Source organism: Hypanus sabinus, chromosome 21, assembly GCF_030144855.1.
Source record: "Hypanus sabinus isolate sHypSab1 chromosome 21, sHypSab1.hap1, whole genome shotgun sequence".
In the NCBI taxonomy this organism is placed as follows: Eukaryota; Metazoa; Chordata; class Chondrichthyes; order Myliobatiformes; family Dasyatidae; genus Hypanus; species Hypanus sabinus.
In genome coordinates this window covers 56155339-56171586 of record NC_082726.1, presented here as the reverse complement: position 1 = coordinate 56171586, position 16248 = coordinate 56155339, and the positions used below count along the sequence as shown (strand labels likewise).

General features: G+C 49.2%; 1 protein-coding gene across 4 annotated transcripts in view; it reads right to left on the bottom strand.

Annotated features, from left to right (window-relative positions):
- Positions 1 to 16248, bottom strand: part of LOC132379066 (protein ERGIC-53-like) — a 108104-nt gene that overhangs the window by 26718 nt on the left and 65138 nt on the right. For 2 of the 4 annotated variants that reach the window (XM_059946590.1, XM_059946591.1), the window contains exon 11: positions 3397 to 3484. The exons of 1 other annotated variant lie outside the window; for it this stretch is intronic. In XM_059946590.1, the coding sequence (XP_059802573.1) occupies positions 3397 to 3484 (88 nt within the window). Of the gene's footprint in view, positions 1 to 3396; positions 3485 to 6360; positions 6752 to 16248 lie in introns of those variants that run through there. One more of the 4 variants, XM_059946592.1, reaches the window with a different exon arrangement.

Sequence of the window (16248 nt, the reverse complement as noted above, 5' to 3'; positions counted from 1 at the left end):
AGGGGTCAGCCGCCCCCGGCAACCCCAGAGTCCACAGCAAAGTCCTAAAGTTCCAGTGGGCATCAACACCTCCACCTGTTTGAACGGGCACCAGGAGAGTCACTTCCTTCTTGGAGCCTCGCTGGCTCAGCGGTGGCCAAGGCTGACACGGTACCAGCTGGTCCCGGTGCAACTTGACTGCCTTTCGCCACCCAGGCAACCGGAATCGATATAGACAATAGACAGTAGGTGCAGGAGTAGGCTATTCGGCCCTTCTAGCCAGCACCGCCATTCACTGTGATCATGGCTAATCATACACAATCAGTACCCCGTTCCTGCTCTCTCCCCATATCCCCTGACCCTGCTATCTATAAGAGCTCTATCTAACTCTCTCTTGAATGCATCCAGTGTGTCCAATCCCTTAATAATCTTATATGTTTCAATCAGATCCCCTTTCATCCTTCTAAATTCCAGTGTATACAAGCCCATCGGAGACACAGTCGAGCACCCCTCCCGGCCCCTTCCAATGGCTTCCCAGTCTGGGGGATAGTCCCTTCCTCCGGGAGGGGCAGCAGACCCATACTAGGGCCCCACCTGCATCAGCGCCCTAGACTGGCGGCCCGGCCCCATCCGGGATGTGGAAGCGTCATGGCGGTGCATGAACAGCTGGGCTAGTACCAAGGCCAGTTGAAGCGTTCGTGAAGCCTGCCCAACGTCTTTGCAACTCTGAGATGGCTGGCCCCCACCAGCCCATGCATCGACAGCACTGTAGCGCCGAGTCCCCAGAGGACCACTAACTGCAGATGTCTGTCACCACCAGACAACTGCTGCCTGTCCCTGACCTCCAGCATTCCCCACTGCGAGTAAAGGGCCTTGGACTCTGGGTCCATGGCCCACTCTGGCTGTCATCCCACATTCAGCCGCTCCCCCACCCAGGCCAACGTGGGATCGCTCACCTGCTCACTGTGCAGTTGCTCGTGATCCACGATGGGGAAGCTGTCGCTGGCTGTCATCGTCCCTTGCCCGTGGTTCAGCTGAGTTGCGTTGGGCCGCTGTCAAGTGTAGTGCACTGCCCCGGGCCGCTGTGAAACTCGCGGTGGTTGCTGCTCCCACTGGGACAGCTTCCTGGAGCTGCCCTGCCGGAGAGTCACGGCTTCAGTACCAAGGTAGAGTGTTGCCCCCAAAACATCCACACGGGCCCCCCAGCAGGGCAGCAGGTCCAGGCCAATGATGTAGGACACTCAGATGTCAGCAGCCTCCTCTTCTCTCTCATCGCTGCACAGTCACTAGTGACGGCAGCCAGCTGGGCCACCGTCATTGTCCACCTAGGCGGGGATGCTGGTCTGTGTTGGGGAGAACACCGGGATGGATGATAGTGATGGTTGACCCTGTGTCCACCAACGCATGGCATCTGACGCCCTCCTCCCCAACGCAGTCCACGTATAAACCTTGCTCTTCACCGAAATGGCCCTCCAGAGGGATTCTGCTGGAGGTTTCGGGTGGCGCGGCCCGATTCCCGAAGGCTGCTCTGAGCTGTGGTGTGGGGCAGTCCCAGGCCAAATGACCTGCCTCACTGCACCGGTAGCAAAGGTCATTTCGTGGCCACTGGCAGGGTCGGCGTGACACTGGTCGGACTGGTCTCATTGGCTCCTCATCAGTTTCGTCCTCACCCTCAGTGACACAAGCCCGGGCTCGCGGTGTGCGGGGTGACGCTGAAACACCTTGGGGGGCTGAAATTGCTTCTGCCCTCTCCACCTCGTCCAGCGACGATGGTGATGTCAAGCGAACGTGCTGCCGAAGGCCTTTACAAAGGGATGGAGGGCAAGTTCTTCCTGGGTCACGGGAGGGAACGGATGGTGGCAAAGGTCATCTGCCAATGCCCCAGACTTCCTCCCATACAACGCCGTCTGCCTCACAGTACTTGCCCTCTGCTCGAAATGCCGTTCCATAGCCACTGTGAGGGCCCTGTAGTCACACTGCTCTGCCAGTGTAAGGTCGAGGAGGGCCCGCAGGGCATCTCCTCCCAGTGCCAGGGCAAAGGAAGTCTGTCTCAATGGGGCTCCACCTGTTGTGCTATAGCTGAGGCTCCAGGCGGCTGGTACCATCGTATCTGGGGAGCTTCAGTGTGGACTTTGTGGCGCTAAATCGTTGAGGCCCAGTGATCTTCGTGCTCCGGCTGCATCTGCCATGATGCCCATCCCCCATGGCTATGGCGTCTTGGGTTCTCCAGTGTAGGTCACTACGGACGCCAGTGATGCACTCCACTCTGTCCACCTGGTTGGACTCACTGGGTATGCTCACACCGTCGGGGCTCCCGGGAAGGCACAAGGCTCGGTTCCCAGGTCCTCCCTCCGGGTCTCGTCTTCATGAGCCCTGCCCGTGGGTGCAGGGGAGGCATGGTCCCTCATCTTAGCCCCCAGGTCTTAAGGCACTCTATCCAACATTGTAGGTCTTCAATCTCGTCGTCGATCTCGCATCCTTCTCCTGACACCAATGTGGCAAGCATTTGGTCCATAATGACAGACAAGGAAGCTCGTTAATTCAACAACGGTTTTATTGTGATAGACACGAAACAGACCAGGCACCGAGACCCACAGAGTGAACCCAACCAGTCTCACACCGACAGGGGAGGTGACCATCACACACCCTGGATACAGTCAGGGTGACCCACAGATACACAAGCAAATAACTGTATGATCCAAGCTAAAATGTAACAATAAATTAACTGGAACTTCCCACCATAGTCCCACAAAAGCATTTTAACGCAAGAACAATAAACAGTACTGGTCATTAGAAATGCAGGTGTGGGTTGTTGCCCCCCACCAGGGCATCACAATATCTATATACTCATAAGGTAACGTAAATGGTGGAAGCATAGAGAATTCACAACCACCGACATTGAGTTGGGGTTTCACTTTAAGAGGCTGGTCTGATGTCATGACGTGATTATGTAAAGGGTTTTTAGTGCACTTTCTGTTCAGTTATTTGGTGTTCAATAAGTGAGTTGCCATGGCCTTTCTGAAACACCTCCGCCGTTTTATTTGCGAAAACCTACATACCGAGTGTAATTCACAATCTTTTCTATTAGTGTGTATTGTATTGCTGCTGCAAAGTTAACAAATTTCATTATATATGCTGGTAATCTTAAACCTGATTCCAATTCTGATATTAATATTTTTATGATCTATGTTAACGGTACACAAAACACAAGCATCTCAGTACATGTGACAATGATAAACCAGTACCAAACCAAAACTAATCTCAACTGAATCACCCCATATTCACATCAACTCCTTCAGAGGCTACCCCTCAGCCACACACATCAAGGGAAATTAATAGTGACCAATTATTAATCAAATGTAAAGATCTAATCAATCACCTGCAACACCCCACCCCACCCCACAGCTTCCTGCTAACCTTGGGGGCAGAGGTGGTGCCAATGTACTGTTCCTCCTCTGTGCTGGATGGCTGATTGATAGAGAGTGGTACAAAATGGTTCTTCGTCCTATAGAACAAACAAACACTATCCAGAGATTCCTGTAGGCACCAATTCAACGATATTATTTCAAACAGTTATCAGGAAAATGAACAATGACATTAATTCAGAGCTTGCCACAGTGACCGGGCAATACTTACCCCTCCATTAAGAATCTGAAAATAGATCATCTACTCCCATTTATAAACAGACAATTTAGGAACTGAAGTAGGCCATTTGGCCCCTCTGGCCTCATTCACCATGCCATAAATTCACAGTTGATCTGACTCAGTTCAACTCTGAATTCCCTGCAGCAACCTTTCATATCCACGCTTATTAAGAATCGTCCAAGAGGGCCACCACCTTGTTGTTGGGTTTGGAGGCTTGCGTGCCTCAATGACCCGGTGAGCTATATCGGTAGGCTCTTGGTAGGGTCATCCATGCCAAACAGGTCAAAGAGTAGTGAACAGGTTAAGAGTGGTCCACTGGTCCTCCAGGTTCAGGGGTTCAGCTCAGGGCTGACCAACCTGACTAGTAAAACAAAATTGCTACGGAAAAAGCAAGGTAGAATCCTTCTACCTCTGAGTGTGCCAATATTCCTGAGTCTCCACCTGGGATTTGCATAACAGACAGTAGTGAAAACCGAGAGGAAGCTTTTGACATGATAAAGGAAGCCCTGGATGCTGCCAGAGATGGAAGACCTTCATTTCTACCATAAATGCCAGCAACGTGACAGGCAGTCCGTAAGTAAGTTACGAAGAATCTAAAATACTGAAGCCTTGGCTTCCGCCTGCCTTTGAGGGACAGAGTTTTGCATGACACACAGCCCTTGGAGAAAGAAACTATTTGCTTCATTGCTTTCTTATTAGCTTGGCAGCTTGGAACTCTGCTTTACTAGAATGTGTGGAACTTATGTAATGCTCCCATTCACTCCCAAGCTGGTTATGTTTTGTTCTTTATAACAACAGCATTCGTGACACCACCCAAAGTGAACTCATCACACATTATTTACATTTCTATGGGTGAAATCATTTAGGGTTTAACTATTAAAATAATTTTTAAAAACTGAGGAATACTCTGCCCTGCCCACTAACCCTGAAGTTAAATCAGCAAATCCTGGGGCCGATGCCTGTGGATGTAATCTGAGATCAGTAAGTCCAGGGACTGATACCCAGAGATCAGCGAACCTCAGAGGGCAAAGCTGAAGGTCAAAGTCCAGAGCTCAGTGCGTTAGGAGGTAAAAGTCTAAAGGTCAAAGACCAGAGAACAGAGTCCAGAATTAGGAGCCCAAAGCCGAAGCCACAAGCCAGCTTGTCCAAGGGTCAGCGGCCTGATGTCTGCAAGTCTGGGCCAGGGATAGAACCTGGAACACCGACAACTGCAAGAGTGAGAATCCAAAGCCAGGGACAGGTGGCACGGAGGAAGCCCATCCTGTGGCTGGAGGCTGCACGTCGGGAAAGAGGCCTGCTTTGCTGCTGTTCTGCTGACCATTGTGGTGCCGGAATGTGTGACAACACTTGCGGGCTGCCCCAGCGCACGGTTGTTAACGCATGCAAGGCACGTGAGTCTGAATCTCACTCACAGGTCTACGTAATGCCATCACACCTGCTTCCAGCACTTCCCCTCAGCAGCTTCTTCCAGGCACGTACCACTCTGTATAAAGAAATGAACCATACAACACTAATTCCTTAAGTGGGGTCATGAGGAGTTGTCCCAGACTATTCAATGACTTTGAGGTGAAGGTTGGGCATGGTAACACAGCAGTTAGTGTGATGCTATTACAACTGGGGTATCAATCCCGGTGCCCTCCGTAAGAAGTTTGTATGTCCTCCCCATGAACATGTGGGTTTCCTCCGGGTGCTCTAGTTTCCTCCCACTGTCCAAAGGTGTACCGGTTAGTAGGTTAATTGGTCATTGTAAATTGTCCTGTGATTAGGATAGGGTTAAATCGGTGGATGGTGCAGCTCACTAGTCTGGAAGGACCTGTCCACCAGTGTACCTTTAAATAAAAATTAAATAAATAAATAAAACCTTAAAGTCAGGAAACGCCTCCAGATTGGAGCTAAATCCTCAGGATATTCATGCTGCTCTGGAAGCCATGATACAGCCCACAATCCCCGACCCAGGCCCCATCTGACCACTTCAGAACCAGTGCCTGCATTTGTGGCACATCACACCTCACGCCCACTTAACCCCCAGCCAAGGCTGGAACGGCGCTCCCTGAAGCACGCACGCACGCACACACACACGCCAAACTGATGCCTGGCTCTTGGTGTCCAAAATTGATAGTGAAGCCTGTGTTTGTCAAGAGATAGGGAGAAATAACAGCACATTTATCCATCTCTCTCTCTCTGTATATATACATACACATTTACACACACACACAGAGTATATATTCTACACAAATAGACACACACACATATATACACATGCACTGTTGAGAGTGTGACTGTGAGTGCGATTGTAAGAGAGTTAGAGTAAGTATAGGAGAGTGAGTGAGAGCCACAGCAAGTATAATTATATATTCTTGATAAAAATCTCTCCCACGAGTCTGTACCCCTGGTCATCTCTCATTTCCTTGATATATCCAGTGTTCCTACAAAACTTACTGCTGGACCCATTTCTATACCCTTTCAGGGACTGCAGAGTCGTACAGCAGGTAAACAGGTCCTTCAACCCATGTGCTCCAGGCCGATCAAGATAGCCGTCGAAGCTAGTCCCATATTCCTAAACCTTTCCTAACCGTGTATCTGTCAAGGCATATCACAACAAGTTGGTATACCGAACAAGCATCTCTTCAGCTGGGAAAAGAGCTCAGTAGGACTGTGTAGTAGTAATGGACACAATCCAAAGATACAAGCTCAAATCAATGTGTGTTTTTATTTTCTGTAGCAGAACTGATTGGAACATTTAAGAGGTATTTACATAGGTATGAGGGACATAGACCACATGCAGGCAGGTGTGCAGGTTAATTTGGCATCATTTGACAGCATAGACATTATAGACCCAATGGCCTTCTCCTGTGTTTTCCTGTTCTGTGATCTCTCCCTGCGGAATGAGGATTTCAATTCAAGTAATTGAATTTTTAAAAAGTCAGAAAGTTAGTCTCAATAACACCGACCATGAAATTCCACAATTTTAAGTAAGAATGCATTTGGCTCTCAAATGTCCACTGGGGAAAGAAATCTGCCGTTTAATCAGTCTGGCCTGCGTGCAACTCCAGACCAACCAAACCGGCCGAGGCTCATTTTCTCTCCCAAGATGGATGAGTCTGTTATTGCCAGCAATATCCACAACCTGTGAACAAATTTAAAAAGTGATTATTAAATCTGTGCCCTTTTGCTACTAATAGTACTTCTGAAATTACATCCAGGCTGATTTAAGGCATCAAATACTGCAGAAGCCTTAAATATAACACAAGGAAGTGTATCGGGTGCCGTACAAATCCAATAACACCAGGGACAAAGAGGAAGATGTGTCAGGGAGCCCAATTGAAGGAGAAAGGCATCAAATGTCCTAATCATTCTTTCGCTGTTCTGAGGATGACTAACTAGTTATGAATTTATTTAATATTAATATAATTAGAAAAGAACTCTAGAACAGAATTAAGGAAGCCAGGAGGGGCCATTAAGAAGTCCTTGGCAAGTAGGATTAAAGAGAATTCAAAGGCTTTCTATACATATTTTAGGAGTAAGAGGATAACTAGGCAAATGGGAGGACCAGTTTAGGATAATGAAAAAACAACGTGCTTGGAGGCAGAATACTTTGTGTCAGTTTTTACCAAGGAAGCCGTGGAGGATCAGTGTGGAAACTGCTAATATGCTAGGCCATTTTGGAGATTAAGGAAGAGACGCTGTTGGGTCTCTTAAAGAGAGAGGATCAGCTTTATGTGTCACACATGCATCAAAACATTCAGTGAACTGCATTGTTTACATCGAATCAGAACCAGCGAGGATGCGCTGGGGCAGCCCACAAGAGTCGCCGCACATCTGGTGCCCACAACTCAGAGCACACACAGGAACGCTACGCAGTCGTGGGCAGAAGGTACAAACTCTGTACAGACAGCATAGGGAACAGAACCCCTTGCTAGTGCAGTAAAGCAAGAGCACCCTGCAACGCTACCAAGCTGCCCACTTAAAGGACATTAAGGTAGATAAGTCCCCAGTGCAGGTGGGGTATATCCCAGGATATTGAGATACTGCTGAGGCCTTGACCAATAATTTTTTTGTGTGGCGTCTAGCGACATAGTAATTGATTTACTTGTTTATTAATTATTATTATTATATTTTATTTTATTTATTATTACTATTTTTCTCTCTGCTAGATTACGTAATACATTGAACTGCTGCTGCTAAGTTAATAAATTTCACGTCACATGCCGGTGATAATAAACCTGATTCTGATTCGGGCAAGGTCCTGGAGTAGCTAATATTGTTCTGCTGCTTTAGGAGGCAAATAGAGATAACCCTGGAAACTATAGACTGGCGAGTCCCATGTCAGTGACAAAGAAGCTGTCGGAGAGGATTCTTAGGGGTAGAATTTGAGTTTTTGGAGAGTCATGGCCTAATTAGGGGTAGTTACCATGGCAAGTAATCTCTTACTAACTTAATTAAGTTTTCTGAGGGGTGACCATGGTAACTGATGAAGACAGAGCTGTAGACATTGCCTGCATTGACTCAAGTAAGGTGACAAATACTGTGCATTTGTGGAAAATCAAAGTTTTGAGGAAGTAAGTTGGGTATTAGATTTATTTGAAAACTATGGAGTTCTCTGAATTTGCAAGCTTTCTCAGCAGCTGTTGGCCACCTCCTGAATAAAAGGGGAAAGGAAGAAAGGAAAAATTGAAGATTGGCAGAAGACTTGTAATGTACATCTCTGGTCAGTGAAAGAGATGGGAAGCCATTTTGTTTCTTGGTGAATTGTGTGAGTGTGGCCACAGAACGCAATGGGGTGTTTCAAATGGACTACAGCTTGGCAAACAGATCAATAACCCACTGAGACCCACACAAGGAGATGAGTGAAAAACTAACTTGCAAATACAGTGCGTCTTTATAACATACAGGAGCCTGAAAACACACGCTCGGCATTTTCGGAACAGTTTCTTTCCCTCTGCCATCAAATTTCTGAACGGTCCATGAACGCATAAACACTATTTCACTATTTTAGTTCTCTCTTTGCACTACTTATTCAATTTTCTAATGTATATTAAGGTAGCACGGTATCGTAGTGGTTAGCGCAACGGCCCACAATACCAGCAAACCGGTTTCAATTCTTGCCGCTGCCTGTAAGCAGTTTGTACGTTCCCTCCGTGACCGCGTGGGTTTCCTCCAGCAGTCCAAAAGACACACTGGTTGGTAGGTGAAGTGGTCATTGTAAATTGCCCCATGATTAGGCTAGGGTAAAATTGAGGGTTGCTGGACAACACGACTCAAAGGGCCGGAAGGGTCTACTCTTCAGTGTACCTCAATCAATCAATAAACAAACACACACACGATTATTTGTTTATCATTGCAACTTATAGTATAGTTTATGTTTTGCATGGTACTACTGCCACAAAACAACAAATTTCATAGCATGCGATTTGACATGAATCTGACTCCGCCTCTCTCTTGGCTAGAAGTGCAGTTCTTCTTAGGTGGAGAGATGCTGCCCCACCCACCCATGCTCAATGGCTCAGAGACATTATGTCCTGCTTGGACCTCGAAAAGTTTCATTATTCACTTCTTAATTCAGATATAAAGTTCCAAAAGATGTGGGGACCTTTTTTTGAATATTTTCATAATTCCCATTCAGGGTGTATCCCTCCCTTCTTCCTTTTGCACTTAAATCCCTTACTTCCAGCTTCTTTCGATTAAGATTTATGATTTTTTTAAATGTGTAAACATATTATAGTTCAGGTAGTAGGCAGTATACCTTCTTTTTATAAATACAGCTCTGTGGTGATAAAAGTTCTGATTAACTTTTTTATATATTGGAAGGTTGGCTTGGAGTTGGGAAGTGGGAGGGTGGGGTGCTTTATGCGATTCTATTATGGATGCTTTTTCTTAATTGTTATCAACTGTACATTTGATACGTCTGTTTTGCACTGTATAAACCTCTTTTTCACGGTTTTTTTTGCTTAGGCACATCGCAGAAACTCATAAAAAATTAATTTTAAAAATTTCATAACATGTCAGTAATAATAAACCTGATACTGAACAATTCAGAGTTAACAATCAAATCTAATTTTGTAGAGCTGATTTACTTGTTATTTATAAAAATAATTTACTCTAACAAAACTAAAGTTAGCTCATATTGCGCAGAAGGGCCAGCAGATTTCTTGACGAATGGTGGTATGCTGGGATAATTTAGTTCACTTAATTATCAGATAATTATCACATATTTTGAACCCAGAGTTAACTGCCTGAAGACACACAGGATTGGCACTCGCAAGGTTTAATTCCATAACTGCTGATGATCATTAACCAGCAGGGAAGTCCATTCATAAAGTTGGGTGTTATTTTGAGCATTCATCATAGATAAAAACCATCTGGCCCAGATCATCTCCACCAGATTTCCACAGGTTTGATACAAATTACTTCACCATATGGTTCCTAATTTCAAAACGCTTGGCTTTTAAAGTAACACACACACACACACACACACACACACACACACACACACACACACACAAAACGTTGGAGGAAATCAGTAGGTCAGAAAGCATCCATGGAAAAGAGCAGAGCCGAACGTTTGTGCTGAGACCCTTCATCGGAACTATTAAAGAACGGGGAAGAAACCAGACCAAGATAGAGAGGTGGGGGAGGGGAAGGGGTACAAGCTGTAAGGTGAGAGGTGAAGCCATGTGAAGGAGGAGGTTTGTGAGAGGGGGAAGGGTTAAAGTGAGAAGCTGGGAGATGACTGGTGGAAAAGGATCTGATAGGAGAGGAGAGAGGACCATGGGAGAAAGGGAAGGAGGAGGGCCACCAGAGGAAGGTGATAGGCAGGGGAGGAGAAGAGGTAAAAGGGGAAACAGAATAGGAAATTGAAGAAGAGGTAAGGAGAATGGGGGAGAAATTACTGTAAGTTAGAGAAATCAACATTCATGCCTGATTGGTCTGGCTCAGAAATCAATGGACAGAAGCGTAACGAAGACCCAATTTGTTTTGTGACTCTGGAGCAGCAGGCTGGAATATTAGGATACAATGCCAACGAATCCAATTTGTGAAGATAATGGACATATTCTATAAATTTATGAATTATGAAGAGGCTGAGGCTTTAAAAGACATTGGTCAGACTTCAGATAGTGAGCAGATTTGGGCCCCTTATCAATAGATAGATAGATACTTTATTGATCTCAAAGAAATTACAGTGTTGTAGCGATGTGCTACACACAGCGCTGAAATAACGACACGCAGTCGGTAAGTCGTTTCAAGACTAGTTTATTCAAACTTCGCGGCGCCCGCCCTCTCTGGGTGGAAATAACGTCAGGGGTGCATTACCAAAGTCTCCACCCGCGCGCTGGCTATTTGTGAGCCGGTTCGCCTGTGCAGAAAGTGGGTCGCCACATAACCGCACCCCCCCCCCCCCACAGAACCGGCGATACACCCCCCAATGTCCACAGTCTGGATCAGCCTCTGTTTGGGAGGTCTGCCTCTGCACCGCGGTGCCTGAACCTCGACCGGCTGCGCCAAGTCCACATGGGCTGGTTTGAGTTGGTCCACCGTGAGAACCTCCTCTCTCCCCCCAATGTCCAGAACATACGTGGACCCGTTGTTGTTGATCACCTTGAACGGCCGCTGTAACGGTGCCCGGTGTCCGCCCCTTCGTACAAACACAAACTTACAGTTCTGCAGGTCTTTGGGTACATGGGTTGGGGTCCGTCCATGCTGTGAAGTCGGTATGGGGGCCAGGTTGCCAAGCCTTTCGCATAGCCTGTCCAGGACTGCTGCGGATTCTTCCCCTTGCCCCCTTGGGGCTGGTATGAATTCTCCCGGGATGGCCAGGAGCGCACCATACACCAACTCGGCCGACGAGGCGTGCAGATCCTCTTTGGGCACTGTACGAGCTCCAAGCAGGACACTGGGAAGCTCGTCCACCCAGTTAGGTCCTCTCAGGCGGGCCACGAGAGCCGACTTCAAGTGACAGTAGAAGCGTTCCACTAGTCCGTTCGACTGTGGGTGGTAGGCAGTAGTGTGGTGTAGCTGCGTTCCCAACAGGCTGGCCACAGCCGACCACAGGCTGGAGGTGAACTGGGTGCCTCTGTCGGAGGTAATGTGGGCTGGTACCCCGAAGCGTGCTACCCAGGTTGCAATCAGTGCTCGGGCACAGGAATTGGCAGATGTGTTGGTGAGCGGGACTGCCTCTGGCCACCTCGTGAACCGCTCTACCATAGTTAGGAGGTACCGCGCTCCTCGGGACACTGGTAGGGGGCCCACGATATCCACATAAATGTGGTCGAACCTCCAGTGGGTGGGTTCGAACTGCTGCAGCAGGGCTTTAGTGTGCCACTGCACCTTGGCTGTTTGGCGCTGTGCGCACGTTCTGGCCCATTCACTGACCTGCTTGTGAAGTCCGTGCCACGCGAACTTGCTGTAGACCAACCGGATGGTTGTCCTGATAGATGGGTGCGCCAAACCGTGTATGGAGTCGAAAACTCGCCGCCTCCAGGCTGCCGGGGTGATGGGGCGAGGTTGGCTGGTAGACACGTCGCACAGGAGGGTCCTATCACCTGGGCCTACGAGAAAGTCCTGCAGCTGCAAACCCGAGACTGTGGTCCTGTAGCTGGGCATCTCGTCGTCTGCCTGCTGCGCCTCTGCCAGAGCTGCATAGTCCACCCCCAGGGACAGGGCCTGGAGAGTGCGTCCGCCACGACGTTGTCCTTTCCCAAGACATGCTGGACGTCCATCGTGTACTCGGAGATGTAGGACAGATGTCGCTGCTGGCGAGCTGACCAGGGATCGGACACCTTTGTGAACGTGAAGGTCAGCGGTTTGTGGTCCGTGAACGGGGTAAATGGCCTGCCTTCTAAGAAGTACCTGAAATGCCGGATTGCCAGATACAGTGCCAACAGCTCCCAGTCGAAAGCACTGTACTTGAATTCGGGTGGTCATAGGTGCTTGCTGAAGAATGCCAGGGGTTGCCAGTGCCCCTCGATGAGCTGCTCCAGCACCCCACTGACTGCTGTGTCGGATGCGTCCACTGTGAGGGCGGTTGGAACGTCCGTTCTGGGTTGCACCAGCATCGCGGCATCTGCCGAGGCTTCCTTGGCTTTAACAAAAGTGGCCGCGGCCTCCTCGCCCCAAGTAATGTCCCTGACTTTACCCGACATCAGGGTGTACAAAGGGCGCATGATACGGGCTGCTGAGGGGAGAAAACAGTGGTAGAAGTTCACCATACCAACGAGTTCCTGCAGGCCTTTGACGACTGTGTTGGGCCGGGCAAAGTGGCGGATCGCGTCTACCTTGGTAGGCAGAGGTGTTGCCCCGTCTTTGGTAATCCTGTGGCCCAGGAAATCGATGGTATCGAGACCGAACTGGCATTTGGCGGGGTTGATTGTGAGGCTGAAATCACTCAGGCGGGAGTAGAGCTGGCGGAGGTGGGACAGATGCTCCTGGCGACAACTGCTGGCTATAAGGATGTCGTCCAAATAGATGAACGCAAAGTCCAGGTCGCGTCCCACCGCGTCCATTAGCTGCTGGAACGTCTGTGCGGTATTCTTCGGGCTGAACGGCATTCGGAGGAACTAGAACAGGCTGAACGGGGTGATGAGTGCTGTTTTGGGGATGTCTTCAGGGTGCAGCAGGATTTGATGGTATCCCTGGACGAGGTCTACTTTGGAAAAGATTCTTGCCCCTTGCAGGTTTGCTGCAAAGTCCTGTATGTGCAGCACAGGGTAGCGGTCTGGAGCTGTAGCCTCATTCAGTCTGCGGTAGTCGCCACATGGTCTCCAACCCCCGGCTGCTTTGGGCACCATGTGCAGGGGGGAGGCCCATGGGCTGTCAGACCTCCGTACGATCCCCAATTCCTCCATCCTCTTGAACTCCTCCATCGCCAGATGGAGCTTTTCTGGGGGGAGCCGGTGCGCAGGCGTGGAGGGGTGGTCCGTTGGTCGGGATGTGGTGCTGCACCCCGTGTCTGGGCATGGCTGCCGTGTACTGCGGTGCCAGAATCGATGGAAAGTCCGCCAGGATTCTGGTGAATTCGTTGTCCGACAGCGTGATGGAGTCCAGGTGTGGGGCCAGCAACTTGGCTTCACCCAGGGAGAACGTCTGGAAAGTCTCGGCATGTACCAGTCTTTTCCCTCACAAGTCGACCAGCAGGCTGTGAGCTCACAAGAATTCCGCCCCCAGGAGTGGTTGGGCCACCACGGCCAATGTGAAGTCCCACGTGAACCGGCTGGCACTGAACTGCAGCGGCCCTCAGGGTGGGTCCTGGCTTCCTGTTGCGGGTGTCGTACCGCGTCGGGGGCAAGATGCTGATCTCCATTCCAGTGTCGACCAAGAAGCAGTGTCCAACTGTTTGCCCCAGACGTACAAGAGGCTGTCCTGGTGGCCAGCCGCTATAGTCATTAGCGGCAGCTGGCCCTGGCCCTTGCAGGGCGGGTGACAACAGCGGGCTTCTGTGCCCCACCGCTGGTGGTAGAAACACCACTGTTCACTGGCCTCCTCACTCCTGCCTCTGTGTTGTGTGCACCCCCCTGCCGGGCCTGGTCTGGTCTGCTGTTGGGCGCGTGGCCTGGTAATCTGACCGATGGACGCCACGCTCTCCCTCTTGGCTTTCCACAGCACGTCTGCCCGGGCCGCCACCTTCCGGGGGTCACTGAAATCTGCGTCGGCCAGCAGCAGATGTATGTCCTCGGGCAGTCGCTCTAGGAACGCTTGCTCAAACATGAGGGCCTGTGTCCGTCAGCCAGGGACAGCATCTCGTTCATCAATGCTGATGGCAGTCTGTCTCCCAAACCGTCCACGAGAAGCAGGTGGGCACCTCGCTCACACCGTGAGAGGCCAAAGGTCCCAATGAGCAGTGCTTTGAATGCCTCATATTTGCCTTCTTCCTGGGGCGACTGTATGAAATCCGCAACCCAGGCGGCCGTCTCCTGGACAAGGGCGCTCACCACATGGTAGTAACGCATGGAATCAGAGGATATCTGCCGAATCTGGAACTGGGCTTCTGCTTGGCTAAACCACACGCGTGGTCGCAGACTCCAGAAAGTCGGCAGTTTTAGTGAAACTGCGTGAACAGATGAAGAGTCGGTCATCTTTGTTCCAAATCCCGTTTGGACCGTCAGGATCACCAATGTAGCGATGTGCTATGCACAGCGCTGAAATAACGACACACAGTCGGTAAGTTGTTTCGAGACTAGTTTATTCAAACTTCGTGGCGCTGGCATTTAAATCCCTAGCGCCCACCCTCTCCGGGCAGAAATGACGTCAGAGGTGCATTACCAAAGTCTCCCCCCACCCGCTGGCTATTTGTAAGCCGGTTCACCTGCGCAGAAAGTGGGTCGCCACAGTGTCACCATAGCATTACCAGTGCACAGACATACAAATATTAGAAGAGAAGTAAGAAAGAATATAAAAATACATTACCTTAAAAATAAGTTCACACTGATGAGATGGTAGTGCAAGAATGACCATAATATAGAGTAATGGGTCATATTCACACTGTCAAGATGAGAAGTGATTGGAGTTTTGCACAGGGTGTCCATGATAGCAGGGTGTGGTAAACAGATCTGGTAAAACAGAAGTTAATAAGAATCTAACAGGAGGGGGTCATCACTTCCCCAGCTATAGGTTGATTCATTATAGAGCCTAATAGCCACAGGTGGGAATGACCTCATACAGCACTCTTTGGAGCAGCATGGTTGTCTTAGTCTATCACTGAAAGTCTCCTCTGTTCAGCCAAGGTGGCATGCAGAGGGTGTGAAACATTGTCCAGAATTACCAGGACTTTCTGGAGGGTCCTTTGTTCTACCAAAACCTCCAGTGTGTCCAGTTTGACTCCTATAACAGAGCCAGCCTTTCTAATCAGTTTATTGAGTCTGTTGGCATCACCTGTGTTGATGCTATTACCCCAGCACACCACCACATAGAAGATTGTACTGGTGACAACAGACTGGTAGATCATGTGAAGGAGACGTCTGGATACACCAAAGGACCTCAGTCTCCTCTGGAAGTAGAGGCGACTCTGGCCCTTCTTGTACACAGCCTCTGTGTTGGTGCTCCTCTCAAGTCTGTTGTCCAGGTGCAGCCCCAGATACTTGCAGGTTCTCATCACATCCACATCATCAATAGTAACAGGGAGCAGTGCAGGCTTGGTCTCATCTCCATTGTCTTACTGATCTAAGAAAGGATGTGCTGGCAATGGAGAGCGTCCAGAGGAAGTTCCTGAGTATGATCCCAGGACTGAAAGTGTTAAAGTACGAGGAGCATTTGATGGCCCAGGGCCTGTATTCGCTGGTTTAGAAGAATGTGGGGGAGATCTCAATGAAACCTACGAAATATTGAAAGGCCGAGAGAGAATGTATCTGATGTTTCCTATTGTGGAGAGTCTAGGACCAGAGGTCACAGCCTCAGGCTAGAAGGAAAGATAAGGGGGAATTTTAGCCAGAGGATGGTGAATCTGTGGAATTCATTGCCACGGACGACTGTGGAGGCCAAGTCATTGGATATATTTAAAGTGAAGTTGATAAGTTCTTGATTAGTAAAGGCATCCAAAGTTAAGGGGAGAAAGCAAGAAAACGGGCTGAGACGAATAATAAATCAGCCATGATAGAATGGCAGAGCAGAACTGATGGGCCAAATGGCCTAATT